The sequence below is a fragment of the Thalassophryne amazonica genome, chromosome 3 (assembly GCF_902500255.1).
Source record: "Thalassophryne amazonica chromosome 3, fThaAma1.1, whole genome shotgun sequence".
Lineage (NCBI taxonomy): Eukaryota > Metazoa > Chordata > Actinopteri > Batrachoidiformes > Batrachoididae > Thalassophryne > Thalassophryne amazonica.
Genome location: NC_047105.1, coordinates 22804886 through 22829488, shown reverse-complemented (window position 1 = coordinate 22829488; position 24603 = coordinate 22804886). Strand labels below are relative to the sequence as shown.

The following is a 24603-nucleotide window of genomic DNA, read 5'->3' as shown; positions in this document are numbered from 1 at the left end:
TTTTGGGCTGCCGAGAGACAAAACTAACCAACAAAGGCCTTCTTAGCAGTTTAATTATGCACATATTAACATTCAATTCATTTTATTAGTAAACAGAGTGGGTCGTGGCCTTAACTTTATCTAAACTGTGTGTCTTTTAGTGAAGCTTAGGGCAAGTGGCCAGCGATCAACTTAGTATTTCTTCTGTTTTTCTTGTTGCTTAATGCTGACAAATTACACTGTATTTGTTGTCTTTCTGCCGCCTGATTGTTTTTTTTCTCTCTCTGTTTGAGGTGTGGCTCCATGGGAGTGGGTGTCTTTTTCTGCAGGCCTCCCGCCCTGTACACCAGCATGGACTCCCAAAATGTCCTGTATATTTGCATTGTCAAATGTGTTGGTAGCATGGCCCAAGCAGAGGGTCGCCCCTTTGAGTCTGGTCTGCTTGAAGTTTCTTCCTCAAATTATCAGAGGGAGTTTTTCCTTACCACTGTCACCTGTGTGCTTGCTCTAGGGGTTGGTAAGGTTAGACCTTACTTGTGTGATGCGCCTTGATGCAACATTGTTGTGATTTGGCGCTATATAAATTAAATAAATTGAATTAAATTCAACTGCACCTTTTTCAGCTACCAGACGTAGAGTAAGTGCAATGCTATATCATCTGACAGTAAACATGTTTATGATGCTATTACTAACATATCATCTTTAAACAGATAATGTTAACAAGCCATATATAAGGACTTAGAAAGGTGTTATTACCAGTTAATTACCAGTATGGACATCCAAACACCCTTTATTCCCAATAATAAGAAAACTGCTAAAATAACACAACACATTTGTGGTATATTCCAAAGGAGTTGTTCAGGACATCAAGGCTCATAATTTCACTTTGATAGTATATAATATATATATTTGTAGCCACCTGTTAAAGAAATTATGTAAGTTGTAGTCATACTGTACATGAACACTCTGCGGTGTTGCCACGAAATCCAAACGCGCTACTTATAAAATAGAACATGCAGTTGGATAATGGGCTGCGTAGACTTCATTCTCCATTCCATACACGTAGAAGTTATAATCTCGTCCACTGTACGAGTAATGAGCGTCAGTCATGGGCACCAGCTCGATCACCTGACGCTGTGGACACAAATAAGACAATAAAACAGTGTGTGCTCAGTAATAAATCACGACTGGATGGACTTTCTTCAGCAGACTATGGGATGGGAACACTGACATCTAGTGTCAACAGTGGCGCAAATACCTCTCTAAGTCAACCGGTATGATGTGTTTTTTTGTTGTTTTGTTGCAGTGTGTGTTTTATACCTGGGATACGATGCGACTGGTGGAGCTGTAGTTGTTAATGTGTTCGTTAATCAGCTTTGCAGAAATGTCACAGATCTCCTGATCGGGAAATCCCTTGATCGGGTAGACCTAGGTTGAGGTGGACAAAGAAAAGATCATTCCACTAACACGCAGGGTCTGTGTGCCGCATACTGTACAAGATGAAGACCAAATGTTTTTAATGTAAGAATGAACCCTCAAATAAAAATGAAACAGCACTGATTCCAGAAATGTATAAACAGGGCAGATAGGGGAATTGCTGGATTCCTGAATGTGGCGTGTTCTGTTTGGTCGACTGCTGAGCCACATTAAAAACTAAATATTAACCACACTAAGTTAGCATGTGTGCAGTCACTAACCCACTGATCGGAATGAACCACTATTAGCGTGACTACATATGCCAGCTGCGTCTGCCAGATCCGTTTTGGTGTTTACCAGCTGGCCCTCATTGATGAAGAAAGGGTCTCCTTTCACCGTCTTAAATTTCTCATTCCGGGAAATCATGCTGGCGGTCCGGAATGTAGTCAGACATATGGGTTCCTCCTGCAAAAAACAGACCCCGCTGTAGATATTTAAAAGGCTCCTTGATGTATAACAGCGTTATAACCTAATTAAAATTTGACAACAGCCTGAAGGAACTGATGATAAATAGTTTAAGACAGGGCGGCTTTGGCACGTACCACGTCACAGTGAGCTGGATGAAATGCAGCAGATTCTGGCTGCCTTGACAACCGCTGCATATCCTGATGCCTGTGCCTTGACAAGAAGAACATCTGGACAAAACAGAGAGAACAGGCAATGTTTGGAATGCCTCTTTGTGTTTTCTCAGACTAAAGCAGCTCTCACACCAAGTTCTCCCTAACAGGAACGCAATTCGGCAAAAGTATGGTCTGAATGAACCACTACTTGCGTGACTACATATACTAGCTGCAATTCATGCAAATCATATGTTTCCCCCCTCGCTGGAGGGTAATGCTTTCTTACTCTGGCAACATAAGGGAACAGGACTTTTCAGTATTTATTTGTGAATGGACAGTTTGTATCATTTCAGCAACTCTGCACTGATGTTGGCATTGCACGTACAAACCTTTTTCGGTATTTACAGGTCTGTGAATTTGTTAGGAAGCAATTTACTCAATTTCTAACTCTGCCTCTGCAACCAGACTCTGACACATTATTAACATTGTTTTAAATCTTTTAAGGGAATGATGTCAGTTCTTTATAATGCATTGTTATCATTCAGTGATACGTCTCGACATAATGGGAACAGGACCTAGGAGATCTATCAGAGGAGAAATGGGCAAAAATTCTCAATAGGGTCCATACTTTGTCAGTTTGTGCCAGACACGGCCTTTTGCAATGTAAAATAGTGCATTGGGTTCATTGGTCCAAGGACAGACTATCGAAAAGATTTCCTCACACATACCCTAACTGTGATGGTTGTAAAATAACATGTGGTACCTATTTTCATTTATTTGGAGCTGTTTAAAATTAATGTCCTTCTGGACATGTGTGTTTAAGACACTTTTGTACACTTTTAGGCTACCTTTGGACCCATGCCCAGTAGTGGCTCTTTTTGGTGTAATCCCAGACTCATATAATTTAAATAAATACCAGCAGGACTTTCTGGCCTACTGTACACTTCTTGCTCGTGGTTAGATTCTACTAAACTGGAAAAAAGCAACACCCCAACACACTCGCAGTGGATTAAAAACATTTTATATTTCATGAGAATTGAAAAGATCAGACATACCCTCGGGCAAAAAAACATTTTTGGATATCTGGCAACCCTTTCTGAAATATGCGGAAGAAAAGCTTGATTTGACTTTATAAACTGTGTATGAAACACTGTCTATTTGTACTTTTGCTTTGTTATTTTCTGTATTGTGTTATCTTAGTTTTAGGGTGAATCTGATTTGTTTTGCACTGTTTACTTTGTATTGTAAAATCATAAAACGTTCATAAATAAAGTTTTCAAAAAAAAAAAGTATGGAAATGTTTGTTTTACGAAGCTCAGCTGAACTCCCAACCACCTCGGTTGACATGCACTCGGCTCAGGGCTGGTGCTCCTTGGTTTTACTCTAGGTGAGCTCTGGCTGCAACTCCGTACTCATGTCAGAATTCTTTGGGGGAAACTCTTTCCATGCTTGGCAACGAAATTTGAAGCCAACTTGTGCCACATCCCACTCTTCCTGGTGGATCCTGAGGCATTCCCAAGCCATCTTGGAAATATAATCCCTCCAGCGTGTCCAGGCTCTTCCACAGGGCCTCCTCCTCCTCCTAGTTGGATGCCCGAACCACCTCAGCTGGCTGCTTTAAAAACGGAGACGCAGCCGCTTAATTCCGAGTGCCTCCAGGATAGTCGAGCTTCTCATCCTGTCCCGGAGTGTAAGCCCAGATACCCGATGGAGGAATTCCATTTCCACTGCTTATATCCATGTCATCATTCCTTTGGTCATTACCCAAAGTTCATGACCATAACATAATTATTTAAAGTTTTTTCATTACAGAGTGACTGCAGCTCAGTTGGTAAAGCTGGTTTGGTAACGAAAGGGTCAAACCTCGAGTGCAGCTGAGTCGAGCACGACAACAAACATCTAACTTTTCAACCTTTAGGAATATTTATGCCTTTGACCCAACACAAATGTGGGGCAGAAACGAACAGAAAGAACATGATCATATTCAGCACAGAAGAAAAAAGATGACAGAAAGCAGAAAAGAAACCAGCGTGTGCACTCACAGCCTGGAACCCGGCCTTGGCACGTGAAGCAGCGGCCATGGTCTCTCCGGCCACGACCGTGGCAGAGACCGCAAATTCTCTGCAAAAAATGGTATGAGTTAAATAGTTATTAGAAAACTTCATGATCAGTCCCGTGAAAGTTTTTAAACTCACTCTGCCGTGACCACCACAGTTTTGACAGCGCGTTCGCCCTCTGCCGTCACACTGGTGACACCTCTGAAACATGAAGATGTGTATGTCAGTTTGATAAGGAAATACAGTAGAGGAGGAAATTAGAGCAGTATCACAAATGTTGCAACAGGTGTGCTGAGAAATTCCATGGTTGATGTTTAGAAAAACCATCTCAATCAATCAATCAATCAATTTTATTTATATAGCGCCAAATCACAACAAACAGTTGCCCCAAGGCGCTTTATATTGTAAGGCAAGGCCATACAACAATTATGTAAAAACCCCAACGGTCAAAACTACCCCCTGTGAGCAAGCACTTGGCGACAGTGGGAAGGAAAAACTCCCTTTTAACAGGAAGAAACCTCCAGCAGAACCAGGTTCAGGGAGGGGCAGTCCTCTGCTGGGACTGGTTGGGGCTGAGGGAGGAGAACCAGGAAAAAGACAAACCTTATAAGTAAGAAGAATAATTTTAAATTCTATTCTAGAATTAACAGGAAGCCAATGAAGAGAGGCCAATATGGGTGAGATATGCTCTCTCCTTCTTGTCCCCGTCAGTACTCTAGCTGCAGCATTTTGAATTAACTGAAGGCTTTTCAGGGAACTTTTAGGACAACCTGATAATAATGAATTACAATAGTCCAGCCTAGAGGAAATAAATGCATGAATTAGTTTTTCAGCATCACTCAGACAAGACCTTTCTAATTTTAGAGATATTGCGTAAATGCAAAAAAGCAGTCTTACATATTTGTTTAATATGCACTTTGAATGACATATCCTGATCAAAAATGACTCCAAGATTTCTCACAGTATTACTAGAGGTCAGGGTAATGCCATCCAGAGTAAGGATCTGGTTAGACACCATGTTTCTAAGATTTGTGGGGCCAAGCACAATAACCTCAGTTTTATTTGAGTTTAAAAGCAGGAAATTAGAGGTCATCCATGTCCTTATGTCTGTAAGACAATCCTGCAGTTTAGCTAATTGGTGTGTGTCCTCTGGCTTCATGGAGTATTTCAAACACGTTATGGACTTTATTAAGTGATGAGCAGTACCTTTACGACAGAAGAATGCGGCACGCGGGCCTTCGCTGCCACATCAGCGAATTGCTGTGGTATCATCACCGGGATGTCCCATGGTGGTGGGCTCGGACCATACTGAGGACCATCAACCTGCTGTCCTATTTAAAGACAGAACCTTTAAAGGGCTCACATTAGGACAAATCAGGTTAATCTAAATTTTACATTTAAATATGGCTGAGGTTTCATGTTAAACATCATTAAAGTCCCATAAAGCTGTGACTGAACATGTAGTAACTCTGACGCTATTAGTAAACGTTAGGCCTGAAACAGACTGTTTTGCATTTCTGTCACGCATGTGACAGAAGTCTATATGTGGACTACTGATTTTTCAGGAATAAATGCTCACTTAGCCTGTCTGTTCTCTGGGTGACACACCCAGATGGACTGTTTGAAACAGACAGGATAATGCTTCCACTCTGAAAGTAAAGTGGGTGTGGCAAATGGCACCTCCTTTCTATTTAAAGCAACAGGAACAGGTCATTTCATAGAAATATGAAAAATGGATGTTGAAGGGGAAGAACCATTTTTGGCCAAAAACATTAATATAGTTTTAAAACACTTGACTCCAGATTAATTAGGATCCCATATACTGAGTACTAAATTGTCTGGCGATGTATAATTGTGCGTGTTGGGTTGGTGAATGTTTTGCAGGTGATTTACCAAGAATAAATGTGCAAACAACAGTGGGTGGTAACATGATGTAGACAGCAGTATGTACGAAATGAGGATTTTGCATGTTAATGACCACACACGCAAACTCAAATTCAATCAGCCACTTGCACCTATGTGCAAAATAAGAGAAATAGACACACTGTAACTGAAACGGTCATTTTTCAAATAAAAAATATGCTCTTGTTTGCCTGCTCTTTCATGGGGAGGGTGAGGTGTGTGGCACAAGCCCATTTTCAGCATCACTGCTATGGAAGCCCCCTCAACAAATAAAGATTATTTTGATTTTATCCATTTAATTTAACCTGCTGAAAATAGACCCTGTGTCCATTCTTTGTGTCTGTAGTAGGAATTTGCAGATCAATCTGTCTAAGCTACAGGTCAGATGGACCAAGAATTAAAAAAATAACATTCTGATTAATTGCAGGTTGGTCACAGATAGAAGAAAGAAGCATACTACAGTGGGCCACAGTGGGGTTATATGTATGCTGGCAACTGGTGCGATTGTGTGCTGTAGCTAGACGAAATGCAGACAGCTCCAGAAGTATGTCTCGCTGCAGAGAGTGACTTCTCATCAGCACAGTATTTATGTATGTGTGACTCGGGCTTCAACAGCCCACTGAAAATTAGAATAATTGTAATGATGACACAGTGGGTGTGGGGTGGGTAATTCATTTTTAGCAAAAGGTTAGGATGATATTCTGATCCGTGCATCACTAATGTGAATGTGTAGCTCCCTTTTGTTATAAATAAAATAAAATTAATAAATAAAATAAAATTCTTAATTTATAAATAAAATTCATTTTTAATCATGGTGTTTTCTGCATAAAATAAGATTATTGAATGAAAATAAAGAAATGCATACCCCAAACAGCTCACAGGAAATTATTCTGAATCAGACTTATGTGTACCTGCAATCCTGCAACAGCGACCAATTTCATTTCAAATGTGCAACATACAGAATTATTAGCCCTTAAGTTTCCTTTGGGCTTGATAAATCATATTGTGTTTGCTAAATTAACCTATTTGCATGTTCTCCTCCCAGTATTTTTAGCACTCCAGCAGACATACCAGAAATTGCATATTCATTAAGGCAAACATATTAATTGAACACATGCTATTTTACTCATTGAAAAGGCACAGTCCTTAGTGTGCAGGGTTAGTAGGTCAGGTTGCACATTTGTTTATGGGTGATATGAAATTTGCACATGGAGTTTATACACAGAAACCTTTAATTATTCAGGCCCCTGGTGACTTATATTAGCTTAGTATTGAGTGGTCTATTCTGAATGCAGACATGCATACAGGAAAGAAACTGAAACTAAAGTATCGATCTCATTACACCGGTATCGATCAATACCAACATTGGTATCAACATTAGGACTGATCTGCCCACCACCACTGGTGATACTGAAGTGGAAATGCCGAGTCAAAATGCATTACTTTAACATCGCTGCATAAACATCAGTGACCAGTGTGATTGAGGATTATAATTTCATTCCAGGATACAGTATATGATTTCAGCATTCGAAATCTTCACCTAGCAAAGTTATAATTTACCATTGTAGGGTTCGAAATGCCAGGCACTGGTTCTGGTCTCAGTGAAGGTCTCCAATCGGTACTAAAGAAGACAGAAAATTATAAATCACATCTGAGGCCAAACAATTATCTTGTTTCTTTTTATTATAATTATTCCAAAAATATATCAGTGACACAGAAAGAATAGTACGTTACCATCAGTCCCTGACATGAGCAGACAAATTTGACCTTTGATATTTAAAACTTGCAAAGTGCAATAAGTTGGATAAATATGTTGTTGTTGTTCATTCGGCTGCTCCCGCGTTTTTTTGTTCGGGGTCACCACAGTGGATACAGCCAGAGCCGCATTGGTAATTGGCACAAGTTTTACGCTGGATGCCCTTCCTGACGCAACTCCAGTTTTACCTGGAGAAACACACACAGCCGCTGGTGTTCCAAAGAGGTCTCCCATCCAAGTACTAACCAGATCCTGCTCTGCTTAGCTTCTGAAATCTGATGGGATCAGGCTGACACAGAGCAGACCGGCTGCTATAAGTTGGATAAAGATATATTTGACAAAAAAAAACCCCGCCTTGAAAATAAATTTTCACCCATTATCTACTCATTCATTCACATAAAGTGTCCAAAAACAGTTCCAAACTGGATGTTAGACATTCAGCCTGGTTATGAAGTGGTGGGTTGTGAACTAGTTGTTTTTGATCCGCTTCCCTTCTGGGACACTTTACTTATAACCCAGTTCTTGTTTGTTTGTTTGTCAATCCATCAAAACCACAAAATATGTCACTGCAAAATCAAACTTTTATATGTAACAGATTGGTGCACTGGTGCCCCCCAAGCAACAAAAACCTTCAGTATTATAATAATTCCCCTAACACATAACTGTATAGTTGCCAACTACTTCCTCTGAGGTAAAATTCAAATTAGAGAAAAAAAAATAATCCCAAAAAGCAGTAATTCTGTCTTGACATAGATCGTAAATGTGTTAAAGGCACACAGACAATGCAGTGACTATTATCTCCATTAACTGTCAGACGAAGCCTCTCAGAATACTTCCCCCTCATTGAAAACCATCAACCACATTTTCAGTTACTTGAATTCAGCAGAAACAAAACAGGAAAGGCAAAACCACTGCCCATCCGGTCCCTAGTGAGGTGACACACTCTTGACACACTCTGGAACAGCAGCGAACATGAAGAGCCAAGATGGTGCAGGTTTAACTTGCACCCGATTGCCCCAGTCGCTGGTTTTACTGAAATCACCTGTCAAGGGGATCAGCAGCCAGAAAACCCTACACCGCCTTGGAGCTTGATGCCCATCGCTGGTCTAGAATGAGGCCGCAGAGTCTCAACTCTTAAAGCCGTTTACCTGTTTGTTCTCTGTTCTTTATGCTTAAACTAGTGCACAACCACACCACACAGTCCAGGTCCACTAACCCGACTGAACGGATCCGTCTGTGTGTTCGTACCCGGTACACAGTGATGGGTTTGAGGTCAGTGAAGGTCAGCTCCCTGGCAGGTTTGGAACTGTACTTCCATTTGGATTCTGCAAACTTGATCAGAGCCTCTCTGGCCACAGCCTCTGACACTGTGTGAACTCTGGAGTGGGTGACAGCAAACACAGAAATGTAAACCTGTTTCTAGGCATTTATCTTAAATCACAAGACATTTTTAGATGCAGCTAAGAAAGAGGTATAGAAATACGTTGAATTACTGATGTTTATTACCTGACATTGGGCACTGAGGTATTCTTGTCATGCTCACGCTGAGGCTGATGGGTGGATGGAGGTGGGTATAACGGGCTTTCATGCTCTAAAGCAACATATCAAAACAAGCAGGTTGTTTTTGTCATTTTACAGTAAAAAATCTCAAGCAGACCAGACTCAGCGGAGTGACGATCTGCTGCAGCCTTCACTGTGCAATTACTCCACACTACATCACAGCAGATCCAAGATATCAGGAATAGCACTTCATCTCTCACAAGAGTTCAGAGGGTGCCCATCTTGACCATTTCTAGGGCAAACCAGGGAGGATTCAAATGCCCAAACGCCTGTTCCTCTGTTCTACAGGACCAATTACTATGTGGGAGCTACTGGGGCCCACTTTTAAAATAAAATTGGAGATGGTAAATTATTTCCTTTGTACCAGTAGCAGCACTCGGGATGTCGCTTCACAGCAGCACAACGGATTCTGGGGGAAACTTAATGATAAATATCTGATGATTTGTTGTGTTACTTGAGAACATTTCATGCTGGTTCTTGTGGTGAGCTTGTTAAAGTTATGTCGCTATGACTATGATGTCAAAATGAGGGCGCAACATTCAGCATCATGAGCAGAAACTGTAACTCACAGCTTGACTTTGACTTCTTGTTTGGCTGACAGGAATGGTGGTGTTGGGAAGGTGTAGTGACACGGACCCACAACAGGGGGCGTTAATGAACGGACAATGGATAAGCCAAAAAGTAACAATTTAATGTTGTGAATTGCACAACGGAATACAGACAATAACAATAGAGGAGTACAGTCAATCATATACAAGGTGACGTGTGGGCAGGCTCGAGGATAGAAGACGTCTGTCCAGAGAAGAGCCGGATCACACACGGCTTCCACCGCCAGCGGACCTGAAGAACACCGGAGCCGCCAAGTCCCGAGTCCCAGGTGGCCACCGTCTCCAGCTGTCAGACCAGGTACTGCTGGCAGAAACAGAAACAGTTAATGGTGGGTGTGTGAAGACACACCCAGTAATCTTCCCTTGATCAGTTCCTCCAGGAGGGAGAACCTCCACCTCCAGAAACAGAGTCACCCGTGCAGCTCCTGTCAGTCACTTCCCTGGAAGGAGTGAGAGGCGAAGACGTCGCGCTCACACTTTCTGCCAGTCCAGCTTCAGACTGTAGCCACAGGAAAACGGCTGCACACAGAACAACGTTTAGTCACAGACAAGTACTGCAGAGAAAGTTACCTTGAGTGGTAGCTGATTTCTCGGCGAGGAGGTGGAGTTGCAGTCCGGCCTTTATGGTGATGAGTTGGATGAGTGACAGCTGGTGCTGATAAGTGACAGCTGTCACTCCCAGCGGCTCCGACGCCCTCTCATGCTTGAAGCCCGCACTCCAAGCAGGGCGCCATCTGGTGGTGGTGGGCCAGCAGTACCTCCTCTTCAGCGGCCCACACAACAGGTGGTGAACAAAAAGCACTTATGAGCTTTTTGTCACTGTGAAGGACTGTAACACATTTTAAGAACATGTGTTTTTTTTAAATATGTTTTTAGTATAGAACTATAGTAACTACAACTAGAACTAGAGCTATATGTATACTTGTTGAGTTATTTTGTAATATTTATGATTAAATGTGCCAATAAGTCCATCAAAATAGTGTTAGTAAAAAAAAAAAATTCTACCTCTATTTGGGGCACCCCCGGATGTGACAGACTGAGTCTGTTCTTCTATAATGGGATTGTGAAGCCTGAACATTGGCGGTCCAGGTAAACTGATGTTAAGTGCATTCATTGTGGATATTGGTGGTTTCTTGGTGGAGATTGTCAAGGTTTCTGAGGAAACGTCCCTTAAAAGCAGACGGCACAACACCGAAGTTGAAGTGAAGTCAGTTTACTCTTCATGGTCGGTTTTAATTCAAAGTATAAACGGCCAAAGTCAGGGTCTAAAATTACTGAGACATCGTTTTGGGCTGATTTGGTAACCTCCATCCTCGGACAGCTGGTAACAGGACTGAGAGAACACTAATACTATACTCACCTCCTTCTTTGTGGTCTTGGTAGCCATGTATAGTATCTAACCATCCAGGAGGTGGCGCTGTTGGTCCCTGCTCTGGTATGTTTGGATCAGGAGCACCTAAAAAGCAGAGACAGAGAATAAAACTCTACAATCTTTTATTTACTCCCTTTTCTTTTTGTGTCTCCCTGAAATAAAAAAAAAACTAAAGTAACACCACCTGAAGATGACAGACATTTTACTGACATACATTTTCTTTTCCATTCTTTTATGTCCTTTCCCTCATTGTTTAAAGATACACAACTTGTTTCAAATTGATCTGTGAGAATTTATTTTCAAGAAGAAGGCTCTGAGGATCACTGCGCCTGTGATTCCACAGCGTGAAGCAGATGAGACTCTATGACCTCCCCTGGACGGGACGCCGGTCCATCACAGGTCAGTTCCCCGTGACCGATACCCATTTCCAGCTGGATGGAGGTGTGCTGTCCAAGGACACAGACAGGAAGCCTGAAATCGATCCTCGTTCTTTATATTGGAAGTCCAACTCCTGCTCTGTCGATTCCGACTACTCAAACTCAGACTGACCTCATACGTGTGTAGCTTCTAATCAAATACCTTCCTTTCCTTCTCACCCTCATCGCGGTCCAGTATTGACAGGAGGGCACTGAGGACGTTTGGTGCAAGTCCCTTCAGCTTCTCCCTTACTTCACTTGCAGTCGCCAAACCATGTTGATTTTGGCACAGGTTTTACACCAGATGCCCTTCCTCCATAATACATGGAGAACAGCAAGGGGTGGCCTTGAACCGAGAATCTTCACACTAGAAACAAGCCCACTAGCCGTTTGTCCACCACTCCTGCTGAAAAGTAGGTTGTTACTATAAAAAAGTCAAGTTACACTGATGACAATTATGACTTTGGAAGAACATGGGCCAAGCAGGTTTTCGGTACCACTTAAGGTGACAACACTTAGAATCCAGCCTCATTGTACCATGGCCTACACATAAATGTATCATAACCATCCCAGGGTGGTAGTAGTAGCCAGCTAGGGGTCAATGAAGAATTACACAGAGGTCAAAATGTAAAAATGCTCCAATCATCTTAAAAACTATACCACAAAAATTACCACATTGTAACAATACCAAAAAGATATAGTTTGGACTATCTGTGTCTGAATGTTATGGGGTAACAACAGTAAAAATGATGACAAACGTCAATTTCAGTTTGTACAGGGGTCAAAAGTTAAAGTTGCTCCAATTTCAGTAAAAAAAAAAATAGGCAAATTATTATTTATTGTTTGGGTTAATAGGGTTTTAAAAATAAATAGTTTACACCATCTGTCATGCTTAGTTATCATGTTGCAGGGTAACATATGTCACATGTCACAGAATCCAATGGAGGTCGACCTTGTTTGACCTTTACTTTGTAGACCAAACATTCAACACAGTCAAAACTATTTCATGTATTAATCCTTTTATTTCAACCAATAATTTGCATATTTTTTTACTTTTAATTTTTTGGAGCAACTTTAACTTTTGACCCCTGTACAAACAAACTGTCCTTTTGTTGGGATGGTGTAGTGACACGGACCCATACCAGGGGGCGTTAATGAACGGACAATGGATAAGCCAAAAAGTAACAATTTAATGTTGTGAAACGCACAACGAAATACACACAATGACAGAGAATGTGGATCGTCAATCATACACAAGGTGACGTGTGGGCAGGCTCGAAGATAGAAGACATCTGGCAAGAGAAGAGCCGGATCCCACACAGCTTCCACCGCCAATGGATCTGAAGAACACCGGAGCTGCCAAGCCCTGCGCCCCAGGTGGCCACTGTCTTCAGCAGTCAGACCCGGTACTGCTGGCAGAAACAGAAACAGTTAATGGTGGGTGTGTGAATACACACCCAGCTATCTTTCAGTGCTTAATTCCTCCAGGAGGGAAAAACTTCCACCTCCAGTAACACACTCGTACAGCTCCTGGAAAACCACTTATCTGGTTGGGGTGTGAGGCGAAGCCGTCGCAGTCCACACCAAACGGCAATGCAGCAGATAAGGACACGTCGCAGGAAAACGGCTGTAAATGAGATCAGACTTTTGTTTGTTAAGGATGCAGCAGAGAGCTGAGTGGTAGCTGATTTCTCGGCGGGGAGGTGGAGTTGCAGTCCGGCTTTTATGGAGGATGTGGTTGATGAGTGACAGCTGGTGTTGATGATGAGTGACAGCTGTCACTCCCAGTAGTTCCGACGCCCTCTCGTGCTTGAAGCCCGCACTCCAAGCAGGGCGCCATCTGGTGGTGATGGGCCAGCAGTACCTCCTCTTCAGCAGCCCACACAACAGGACCCCCCCTCAATGGGCGCCTCCTGGCGCCCGACCAGGCTTGTCCGGGTGACGGTTGTAGAAATCGACCAGGAGGGCCGGGTCCAAGATGAAGCTCCTCTTCACCCAGGAGCGTTCTTCGGGTCCATACCCCTCCCAGTCCACCAGATACTGGAACCCCCGACCCTTTTGACGGACGTCCAGGAGCCGACGCACGGTCCATGCCGGCTCCCCGTCGATGATCTGGGCAGGAGGCGGTGCAGGTCCGAGGGTGCAGAGTGGTGAGGTGTGATGAGGTTTGAGACGTGACACATGAAAAACCGGGTGGATCCGCAGTGAAGCTGGCAGCTTTAGCTTCACTGCGGCCGGACTGAGGACCTTGAGGATGGGAAATGGTCCAATAAACCGGTCCTTGAGTTTTTGTGACTCCACTTGAAGCGGGATGTCCTTGGTCGACAACCACACCTCCTGCCCGGGCTGGTATGCAGGGGCCGGGGAACGCCTGCAATCTGCATGGGCCTTGGCCCTCGTCCGGGTCTTCAACAGGGCAGAACGGGCGGTCCGCCACACCCGGCGGCACCTCCTGAGGTGGGCCTGGACCGAGGGCACACCGACCTCTCCCTCCACGAGCGGGAACAATGGGGGCTGGTACCCCAAACACACCTCAAACGGGGAGAGGCTGGTGGCAGACAAAACTTGGCTGTTGTGGGCGTACTCGATCCAGGCCAGATGGTTGCTCCAGGCCGTCGGGTGCGCGGAGGTCACGCAGCGGAGGGCCTGCTCCAGCTCCTGGTTAGCCCGCTCTGCCTGTCCGTTTGTCTGAGGGTGGTACCCGGATGAGAGACTCACGGTGGCCCCCAGTTCCCTGCAGAAACTCCTCCAGACTTGGGAAGAGAACTGAGGACCACGATCCGAGACGATGTCCGATGGCATCCCTTACAGACGCACGACGTGGTGGACCAGGAGGTCTGCCGTCTCCTGGGCCGTCGGGAGCTTCGGGAGGGCCACGAAGTGGGCCGCCTTGGAGAACCCATCCACTATCCTGAGGATGGTGGTGTTGCCCTGGGACGGCGGGAGGCCCGTGATGAAGTCCAGGCCGATGTGGGACCAGGGGCGATGAGGCAACGGTAGAGGCTGGAGGAGGCCCGAAGTCCTTTTGTGGTCAGCCTTGCCCCTGGCACAGGTGGTACAGGCCTGGACGTAATCCCGGACGTCGGCTTCCATAGACGCCCACCAGAAACGCTGCTGGACCACTGCCACGGTTCTGCGCACCCCTGGATGACAGGAGAGCTTGGAACCGTGACAGAAGTCCAAAACCGCAGCTCTGGCCTCTGGTGGGACGTACAGTTTGTTCCTCGGGCCGGTCCCCGGGTCCGGGTTCCGTGCCAGGGCCTCCCGGACGGTCTTCTCCACGTCCCAGGTGATGGTGGCCACGACAGTGGACTCGGGGATGATGGTCTCTGTTGGGTCCGACAACTCGGCTTTGGCTTCCTCTTCGTGCACACGGGACAGGGCATCCGATCGTTGGTTCTTGGTCCCGGGGCGGTATGCGATCTGGAAGTCAAAGCGCCCGAAGAACAGTGACCAGCGGGCTTGCCTGGGGTTCAGCCGCTTGGCGGTCCGGATGTACTCCAGGTTCCGATGGTCCGTGAAAACCGTGAAGGGCACCGTCGCTCCCTCCAACAGGTGTCTCCACTCCTCAAGAGCCTCCTTCACCGCCAGGAGTTCTCGATTGCCGACGTCATAATTCCTTTCAGCCGGGGTCAACCTGTGGGAAAAATAGGCACAAGGGTGGAGAACCTTATCGGACTCCCTGCTCTGGGACAGCACGGCTCCTATCCCTGAGTCAGAGGCATACACTTCAACTATGAACTGGCGATTAGGATCAGGCTGCACCAGAACTGGCGGAGTCGAGAACCGGCGTTTCAACTCCCTAAACGCGGCTTCGCACAGATCCGACCAGGTGAAGGGGACTTTAGTGGAGGTCAGGGCAGTCAGGGGGCTAACTACCTGACTGTAACCCTTAATGAACCTCCGGTAGAAATTTGCAAAGCCGAGGAACTGTTGCAGTTTTCTACGGCTTGTTGGTTGGGGCCAATCTCTCACCGCCGCAACCTTGGCCGGGTCAGGGGCAACGGAGTTGGAGGAGATGATGAACCCCAGGAAGGACAAAGAAGTACGGTGGAACTCACACTTCTCGCCCTTCACAAACAGCCGGTTCTCCAACAACCGCTGCAGGACCTGACGTACATGCTGGACATGAGTCTCAGGGTCCGGAGAAAAGATGAGTATATCGTCTAGATATACGAAGACAAACCGATGCAGGAAGTCCCGCAAGACGTCATTAACCAATGCTTGGAACATCGCGGGGGCGTTTGTGAGGCCGAACGGCGTAACCAGGTACTCAAAGTGACCTAAGGGGGTGTTAAATGCCGTCTTCCACTCGTCTCCCTTCCGGATCCGAACCAGGTGGTATGCATTCCTAAGATCGAGTTTGGTGAATATATGGGCTCCATGCAGGGGCGTGAACACCGAATCCAAAAGAGGTAATGGGTATCGATTGCGAACCGTAATCTCGTTCAGCCCTCTGTAATCGATGCATGGACGGAGTCCGCCGTCCTTCTTACCCACAAAAAAGAAACCCGCACCCATCGGGAAGGTGGAGTTCCGGATCAACCCGGCAGCTAAGGAGTCCCGGATGTAGGTCTCCGTTGATTCTCGTTCCGGACGTGAGAGGTTGTACAGCCTGCTGGACGGGTACTCAGCGCCCGGGATCAAATCAATGGCGCAATCGTACGGTCGGTGCGGGGGAAGAGTGAGTGCCAGATGTTTGCTGAAGACGTCAGCAAGATCGTGGTACTCCTCTGGCACCGCCGTCAGATTGGGGGGGACTTTGACCTCCTCATTAGCTGTCACACCGGGTGGAACTGAGGATCCTAAACATTCCCGGTGGCAGGTTTCGCTCCACTGCGTCACAACCCCAGACGGCCAATCAATCCGGGGATTGTGCTTCACCATCCATGGAAACCCTAAAATCACTCGGGAGGTAGAAGGTGTTACATAAAACACAATCTCCTCCCTGTGATTCCCAGACACAACCAATGGCACGGGCTGTGTCTGATGTGTGATTAATGGAAGAAGGGTGTCATCTAGTGCCCGTACCTTCAAAGGTGAAGGCAGAGCCACCAGAGGGAGCCCTACTTCCTTTGCCCATCTGCTGTCCAGCAGATTCCCTTCCGACCCCGTGTCTACTAGTGCTGGGGCATGAAGGGTTAAATCCTCACTTAGGATCGTGACTGGGATTCGTGCGGATCTACGGGGCTTCCCCGCGTGCGTGTTATGGCCCACCCTTAGCCCAGTATCTAAGGATGGGCGTTGTAGTTTTGACCGTTTGGGGCAGTTCCTCTGTATATGATCACTAGAGCCACAGAAAAAACACTCCCGCGGGCCAGCCTCCTTTGTCTGTCATTTGATTTCACTTTGGCCCCGCTCGTGTCCATAGCTTCGTCAGCAGGGGGAGCTGTTGCCACACGGAGACCTCTGGCTGTGGAGCGTGGGGACGACGGCACCCTTTCGGAACCGGAAGGAAGAGGGACGGCTCGTGCCCGGCCACGCCCCCGCCCTGCTCCCGACGGTGTTCCTCTAAGCGGTTGTCTAAGCGTATAACCAGGTCGACAAGCCCGTCAAAATCCTGCGGTTCCTCCTTAGCCAGCAGATGCTCCTTCAGGACCAGAGACAGTCCGTTTATGAAGGCGGCGCGGAGTGCAACGTTATTCCAGCCAGCCCTCGCTGCCGCGATGCGGAAGACGACTGCATACTCTGCTGCACTCCGGCGCCCCTGTCTCATTGACAGTAGCACGCTCGAAGCGGTCTCGCCTCTGTTGGGATGATCAAAAACCTGTTTGAACTCCCTTACAAACCCAGCGTATGACATTAGGAGCCGTGAGTTCTGCTCCCAGAGCGCCGTAGCCCAGGCGCGTGCCTCTCCTCGAAGCAAACTGATGACATAAGCCACCCGGCTAGCGTCTAATGCGTACATGACGGGACGCTGTGCAAAGACGAGCGAACACTGCATTAGGAAGTCCGCGCACGTCTCGACACAACCTCCGTACGGCTCCGGAGTGCTTATGTATGCTTCAGGGGACGGTGGGGGGGTCATTGAACGACCAGTGGAACGTCTGTGTCGGGCATGGGACCAGCAGGAGGAGGTGCTGCAGCAGCGCTCTGATCGCGCACCTCCACCCTGGCGGTAAGAGCCTCCATCCTCCGATTGAGAATAACGTTCTGCTCGGTTACCAAATCCAACCGAGCAGAGAAAGCGGTTAGAATATGCTGCAGCTCACCCAACACGCCTCCTGCTGGCGCCTGTGCACCTTGCTCTTCCATTGGCTGTTCAAGCTCTGGTTGATGCCCCTTGGGATCCATGACGCTGGCTGAGAAATCCTGTTGGGATGGTGTAGTGACACGGACCCACAACAGGGGGCGTTAATGAACGGACAATGGATAAGCCAAAAAGTAACAATTTAATGTTGTGAATCGCACAACGAAATACACACAATGACAGAGAATGTGGATCGTCAATCATACACAAGGTGACGTGTGGGCAGGCTCGAAGATAGAAGACGTCTGGCAAGAGAAGAGCCGGATCCCACACAGCTTCCACCGCCAACGGATCTGAAGAACACCGGAGCCGCCAAGCCCTGCGCCCCAGGTGGCCACTGTCTTCAGCAGTCAGACCCGGTACTGCTGGCAGAAACAGAAACAGTTAATGGTGGGTGTGTGAATACACACCCAGCAATCTTTCAGTGCTTAATTCCTCCAGGAGGGAAAAACCTCCACCTCCAGTAACACACTCGTACAGCTCCTGGAAAACCACTTATCTGGTTGGGGTGTGAGGCGAAGCCGTCGCAGTCCACACCAAACGCCAATACAGCAGATAAGTACACGTCGCAGGAAAACGGCTGTAAATGAGATCAGACTTTTGTTTGTTAAGGATGCAGCAGAGAAGTTACCTGAGTGGTAGCTGATTTCTCGGCGGGGAGATGGAGTTGCAGTCCGGCTTTTATGGAGGATGTGGTTGATGAGTGACAGCTGGTGTTGATGATGAGTGACAGCTGTCACTCCCAGTAGTTCCGACACCCTCTCGTGCTTGAAGCCCGCACTCCAAGCAGGGCGCCATCTGGTGGTGGTGGGCCAGCAGTACCTCCTCTTCAGCGGCCCATACAATCTTTGCAGTTTTTCCCCATAACTCCAGAACATTCAGTCATAGACTGTCCAAACTATACCTTTTTGGAATAATTATGATTGGACACATACTGTGGTATAATTTTTAACATAATTGGAGCATTTTTACATTTTGACCTCTGTGTAATTCATCAATGACCATGATGAATTCATGGTACACTGAGGCTGGATTCTAAGTGCCGTTCTGCCAACTTAGGTGGTACCGATTAGGTCAAAATTGATGACTGGCTCAGACTAGAATTATGCACTTTCTCAGGGTGTGCTCTAGTTTCCTAATGCAAAAGCACATGATCAGTCACGTTTGTGTGCTATCAGTGGGGAGAGAAAGGCCTCCGTTGCACCCTGTGGTCTGTTTACTTTAATACCTGACTCAATGGGTGTGTATTTACTGAAGTCCACAGGATAAGTTTGAAAACAGGCTTTGCTAAAACTGCTGCAATGTATTACACAGCTGTTCGGTGCTGTATAAGAAAGTGAACCACATCAGAGGTTTTAGCCTTCATAACACTGGCCGCCCCTTCCAGAAGGCCATTGTGCTCTTCTGGAATTGGAATGATGTCTCGGCTGCCTTGCAACCGTGCAAATTATTTTCTCTGAAATGGTTTGGGGTTTAGATAAGACTTCAGGTGTAAGAGTTGGAAAACTACTTCTGGAACTGTACAATGGTTTTGCACGCTTGTAGAATTCTTGCATAGAAGCAGAATTCTGATAGATTACATCTTTGTAGAACACAGACACATTCTTGCAGATGTGGGGATGAAGATAGTGGCCTGACTCGCATGCAACACGCCGATCTGAACGTGCACTCATCACGTTTAGGATGTGTGTATCATGCCCGTCTCTTTGGTGTCACCGACCGAACGGTCCCCTCTAAAAATTGGTCCGCCCTGCCTTCACTGTGCCTTCACTGCGCATGTGTCTGAGACTGACTGAGTCTGACGCTCTACACCCAAAGCAATCAAAGGGAATAACGTGATTATTAACCATCAGATGACAAAGTAAAACCTCTTAAATTATTCTAAAGTCAGTTTTAAGCAGAAGCGAGGCCGTTGTAAGCAGAAACAAGGCGATAATCTGTGAATCGCTTCTGATGCTCCGAAATGATGTAGGCACAGCAGCAGCAGCACGGCAGTCTCAGACGTGCTGCTGTGGCGCTCTGATCGCTTCCTGTCTTTTATGATGCAATAATGCTGAATTTATGTGGAAATGATTGTTGTACAAAAGCTTCAGATATCTGTCGCTGAGACAGATGATGACTGGAGTCCAGTTTGAAGCAGAAACGAGGTGATAATCGGTGAATCGCTGCCGACGCTCAGAAATGACACGTGCGCAGTGAAGGCAGGGCGGACAGATTTTTAGAGGGGACCATTTGGTTGACGATACTGGCATGAAAAGTGCACAAGTCATAGAAAACTCCAGAACTCTCACTCTTTTGATAACTTAACTGTAGACTTAACTCCTGAAATGTCCTAAGAATAACCCAAAAACTCCAAAAGTGAAATTAAAAGTGAAACAACACAAACATAAACAATGACCAAAGAAGAGAAAAATCAAGGGAATTGATCAAGTCTCAGACCTGCTGGAAAAAAATCATCATCTTACCTGAAAGAAACCAAATGATGAACAAAACCGGGCAGAAGAAAAGCGCACAAAAAAACAGGGGAACAAACATGAACGGAACAGTCGACAAATCCGCAAGGAGCATAACAGCAGAGAGAGTTCACCACTCAGACACACGTGTAAATGCTGACAGAGGTGACAGAGAGCACAAGGTGACAGAGAAGAAGCTGAGGAGGCGTGGCATTTCTGGCATGATGCAATAAAAGATCAAAGAAAAAAGGGAGCCAAGAAGAATTAACAAATCAATAAATGAGCAGAAGAACATACATGCAAGACAGAAAAGCACTAAAACTCACAGAACACGGGCGGTTCCAAACTGTTTGAGTTCAACAGTTATGACCATGCATTTGACCTTGCAAGGTCATAGGTCATGACACCAACAGAAAGGTAACACAACTTTCTCTTAGCTGCAGGTTTTTTAAATAGTCTAAATATCCCAATATAGAAGCACTGGACCTCAAAAAAGCATAAAGAACTAGAAGCACTCAGAGAGTGCAAACCTCTGCCAAGGCCATGGGGTCACTGACGCCATAACATCTACACGCCGTGGAATCATTGAACCTAAAAAAGTCTAACAATGATGTTTGCTCAGTAGTAAAAAAAAGTTTCATCTGCTGTGACTGGATAGCATGTATCCTTAGCGCTTGGCATCACAGTTTATTGCAACTTGCACCTTTCCTAGAAGCTACTGTCATCTGAGCACTGATATTGATATTGAATGTGCTTATAGACAAAAACAAATAAGAGACAAAATTCAATTTATTATTCAACTAAACTGCAAATATATGAATTTTTTAACATTTATGAAACACTTCTCCAAACAAGACCATAAGGTCACTGACCCTAAAGAGATTCCCTCCTTGGCACAGTGATCTATTTCTTTTTGTCTCTTTCTCTAAAATTGTATAAAATAATCATTAGATTATTAATATATAAACAAAAATAAATTTAAGAAATATTACAATTTGAAAACAAATGCACCCGAACGTGATGACTGCTGCAACTGCTTAATGCTTACTTTTAACACTGAAAATGCCATAGACATGCTAACGCGTTAGCATCGAGCTCCTGTTCGTGATCCGGATCACCACTAAAATTTAATCACTTGTTCCTCTTGTCATTTCCAACCACTCCACAAAATTTCATCAAAATCCGTTCAAAACTTTTTGAGTTATCCCGCTGACAAACAGACAGACAAACAAACAAATGCAACCGAAACCATAACCTCCTTGGCGAAGGTAACAAATCATACTGATCTGTGGCCCATATTTATGGAAAGAGAACAATAAACAAAAGCAAGAGCCAAAAAACAAACAATGAATGACCTTCAAACAGTGAAGGAGCAGGAGGTCACAATGAGCTTTTTTTTTTAAACAAACACCCCCAAGAGTATTTTAAAAACATGAACGGCAAACTTAAGTTGAACTTTTAAAAATAAATTTTCCTCACTTTCTTGGAGAAATTCATTCATTCATTCATTTTCTGCACCTTATATGGATCCAGGGTGCAGTGGCACAGCAGAGCAAGCAGCTCATCCCACACTTCCCTATCCTCAGCCAAGCCCTGTAACTCTTCCCAGGGGATCCCAAGGCTTTCCCAAGCAAGATTGGAAATATAATCTCTCCAGTGTGTCCTGGGTCTTCCCTGGGGTCTCCTCCCAGCATGTCTGGAAGACCTCCCTAGGGAGGCAACCAGGGAGCATCCTCACCAGATGCCCAAAACACCTCAGCTGTGTCCTTTTGACGTGAAGCAACTCTACTCTGAGTCTTTCACAGATATTCAAACTTCTCACCTGTCCCAGAGTATAAACCCAGATACCTAACAGAGGAACTTGATTTCTACCACTTGTATCCACGACCTTTTTCTTTCAGTCATTACAAAGACGTTCTTGACCATAGGTGAGGAAAATTCCATTTACCAGAATTGTCTGGTAAATGGAAAGCCTTGCCTTCTGGCTCAGCTCTTTCTTCACCACGATGGTCTAGTAAACCATCCGCAGGACCTCAGATGCAGCTCAGATCCGTCCATTGATATTTCACTCCATCTTACCCCCACTTGTGAACAAGTGGGGGTAAGATGTAAAGTATCTCAGGGTAACACCCTGAGATACTTTAACTCCTTCAAATAGGGCAGTAACTCTCCCTGACCTAAAGGGGCATTCCACCCTTTTCAAATAGAGGACCATGGTCTCTGATTTGGAGGTGTGGATTCTCCTCCCAGCTGCTTCACACTCTGCCTCAGACCCTCCCAGTGCGGTACAGAGGCTACAGCTACAGTATGCATGTATGTTGCATGGCAACACCCTGACATCTGTGTGTGAGTGTGTTTGTGTGAATGGGTGAATGTGAGGCATAACTCTAGAACGCTTTGAGCATCTGATGCAGATGGAAAAGCGCTATATAAAATGTAGTCCAATCCATTATATGTGAGTTTTACTATGTATATATTTTTTTCTTAATAAATGTAAGATATTTTTCTTAAATAGACAGAACAGCTCCATTACAACAAAAAGTGACTCCTCCATGTATGTTTAATTATTACCACCGTTTTCCTTCTGCCAGCAGATAAAAATGCTATGGCGTCAAGAGCTTTGCTGTACACAATACCTTTGGCTGAGAGCTAAAAATATCAGCGAGGTGTTTCCCTAAAAAGAGCTGGCCTGAGATGGACGGAGTGTGAGAACAGCATGAACAAAGAAAGGGCGGACATAAAAAAAAGAAAAGTGGAAACAATGGGGGAAAAGAGTTAACTTGATTACTGAAGTGTGTGTGTGAGGGGGGGTCAAGCCACTTAGGACATGTTCACCTCTGTGAGGGAAACACACATAGCCCCACCTCTTTAACCTTATAAAGAATGACATGTTGTTGTTAACAGTGTAATTTCAGATATTTGTTTTTCGTCTTGATGGATCATTAATGGGATTTATTTATGTTGTGCGAAGAGTGCTGAAGACACGACGGATGGCTATAGTGAGCACTGATCATGAATAAAGGGAGTACTGTGATGCTAATAAAATAATTGCAGAAAGGACTTTCAGCTTTTAAAATAACTTATTTTTTCTAATTGCTGGTGGTGGGACAAAGCACTGGCATCCTCTGGCTCAGGCTGAGGGAATGCACTCGGAGCAGACAAGCACCAAGGGACTTCTTTAAAAAGCTGCATTTATTCAAAAATAATTTCCACGATAAGGAATTAAAGTATTTCCAGACCTCATCGTTATCCAAAACAAGGGCATCTTACTGGACAACAGTTGTGGTCAGGCTGTGATGTTTAATCCCACTAGAAGACTCAGTGTGCTGCTTTAATGTTCTACCTTCTGCTGCTAAATTGATTAGCTCCTTACACCACTTATGTGCATGTTCCACATCTTCTCCATTTTTATTTATTTATTTATATTTATTTTTTTGCAGAAACATTACAGCACCACAGACAGGGCTGGCATATGTCCTACAGCGATTTTTGCATTTGGTAGATGTGTGTACAATCTGTACTCCTCCCAGTAAGTGTATATATTTACTTATGTATATCCCAGGTCACCAAACTGTGCAATACTTTTAACTTGTTCTTCTCGTTTTGGATTCTGGTTACAAAGTATACTGTGCTTCTCTATATTTCATTCTTTTGATTTGCCATGTCTCAGTATTTACAATGGCTTCTGTTTGCACATTTTACTTTGCGCTACTGTTGTACAGTTAATTAATACTGTTACCATTGCTGCTACTATACGAGGTCTGTGATGAAAAAAGCGGTCCTTTTTATTTTTTTCAAAAAATAAATGGATTTGATTCATATGTTTTTACGTCAGACATGCTTGAACCCTCGTGCGCATGCGTGAGTTCTATCACGCGTGTTGGTGACGTCATTCGCCTGTGGGCAGGCCTTGAGTGAGTGCTCCACCCCGCCCGTCGGAATCTCTTTGTCTGAATAGCCGCTGCGGACGGCGCGCGTTGCTTTATCAACATTTTTTCTGGACCTGTGAGGGATATCCGAGTGGACACTATTCGAGAAATTAAGATGGTTTTCGGTGAAAGGTTTAACGGCTGATGAGAGATTATGGGGTGTTTCTGTCGCTGTAAGGACTTCCCACAGAGCAGGACGTCGTGCAGCGCTTCCATGCGCCGTCATCGGCCTGTTTCGACCTGAAAACATCCTAATTTAAGGCTTAATTCACCCAGGACGTCGTG

General features: G+C 45.2%; 1 protein-coding gene across 1 annotated transcript; it reads right to left on the bottom strand.

Moving 5' to 3' along the window:
• Window positions 1–468: 468 nt before the first annotated feature.
• On the bottom strand, window positions 469–20486 carry LOC117507715 (protein SSUH2 homolog). The gene is given in 13 exon segments (XM_034167530.1): window positions 469–1113; window positions 1300–1407; window positions 1753–1809; window positions 1811–1900; window positions 2005–2090; window positions 4058–4136; window positions 4211–4273; window positions 5279–5403; window positions 7535–7595; window positions 8979–9108; window positions 9237–9321; window positions 11259–11354; window positions 20402–20486. Coding segments are annotated over 13 exon segments (1185 nt in total). The 5' UTR covers window positions 20472–20486; the 3' UTR covers window positions 469–978.
• Window positions 20487–24603: the final 4117 nt, after the last annotated feature.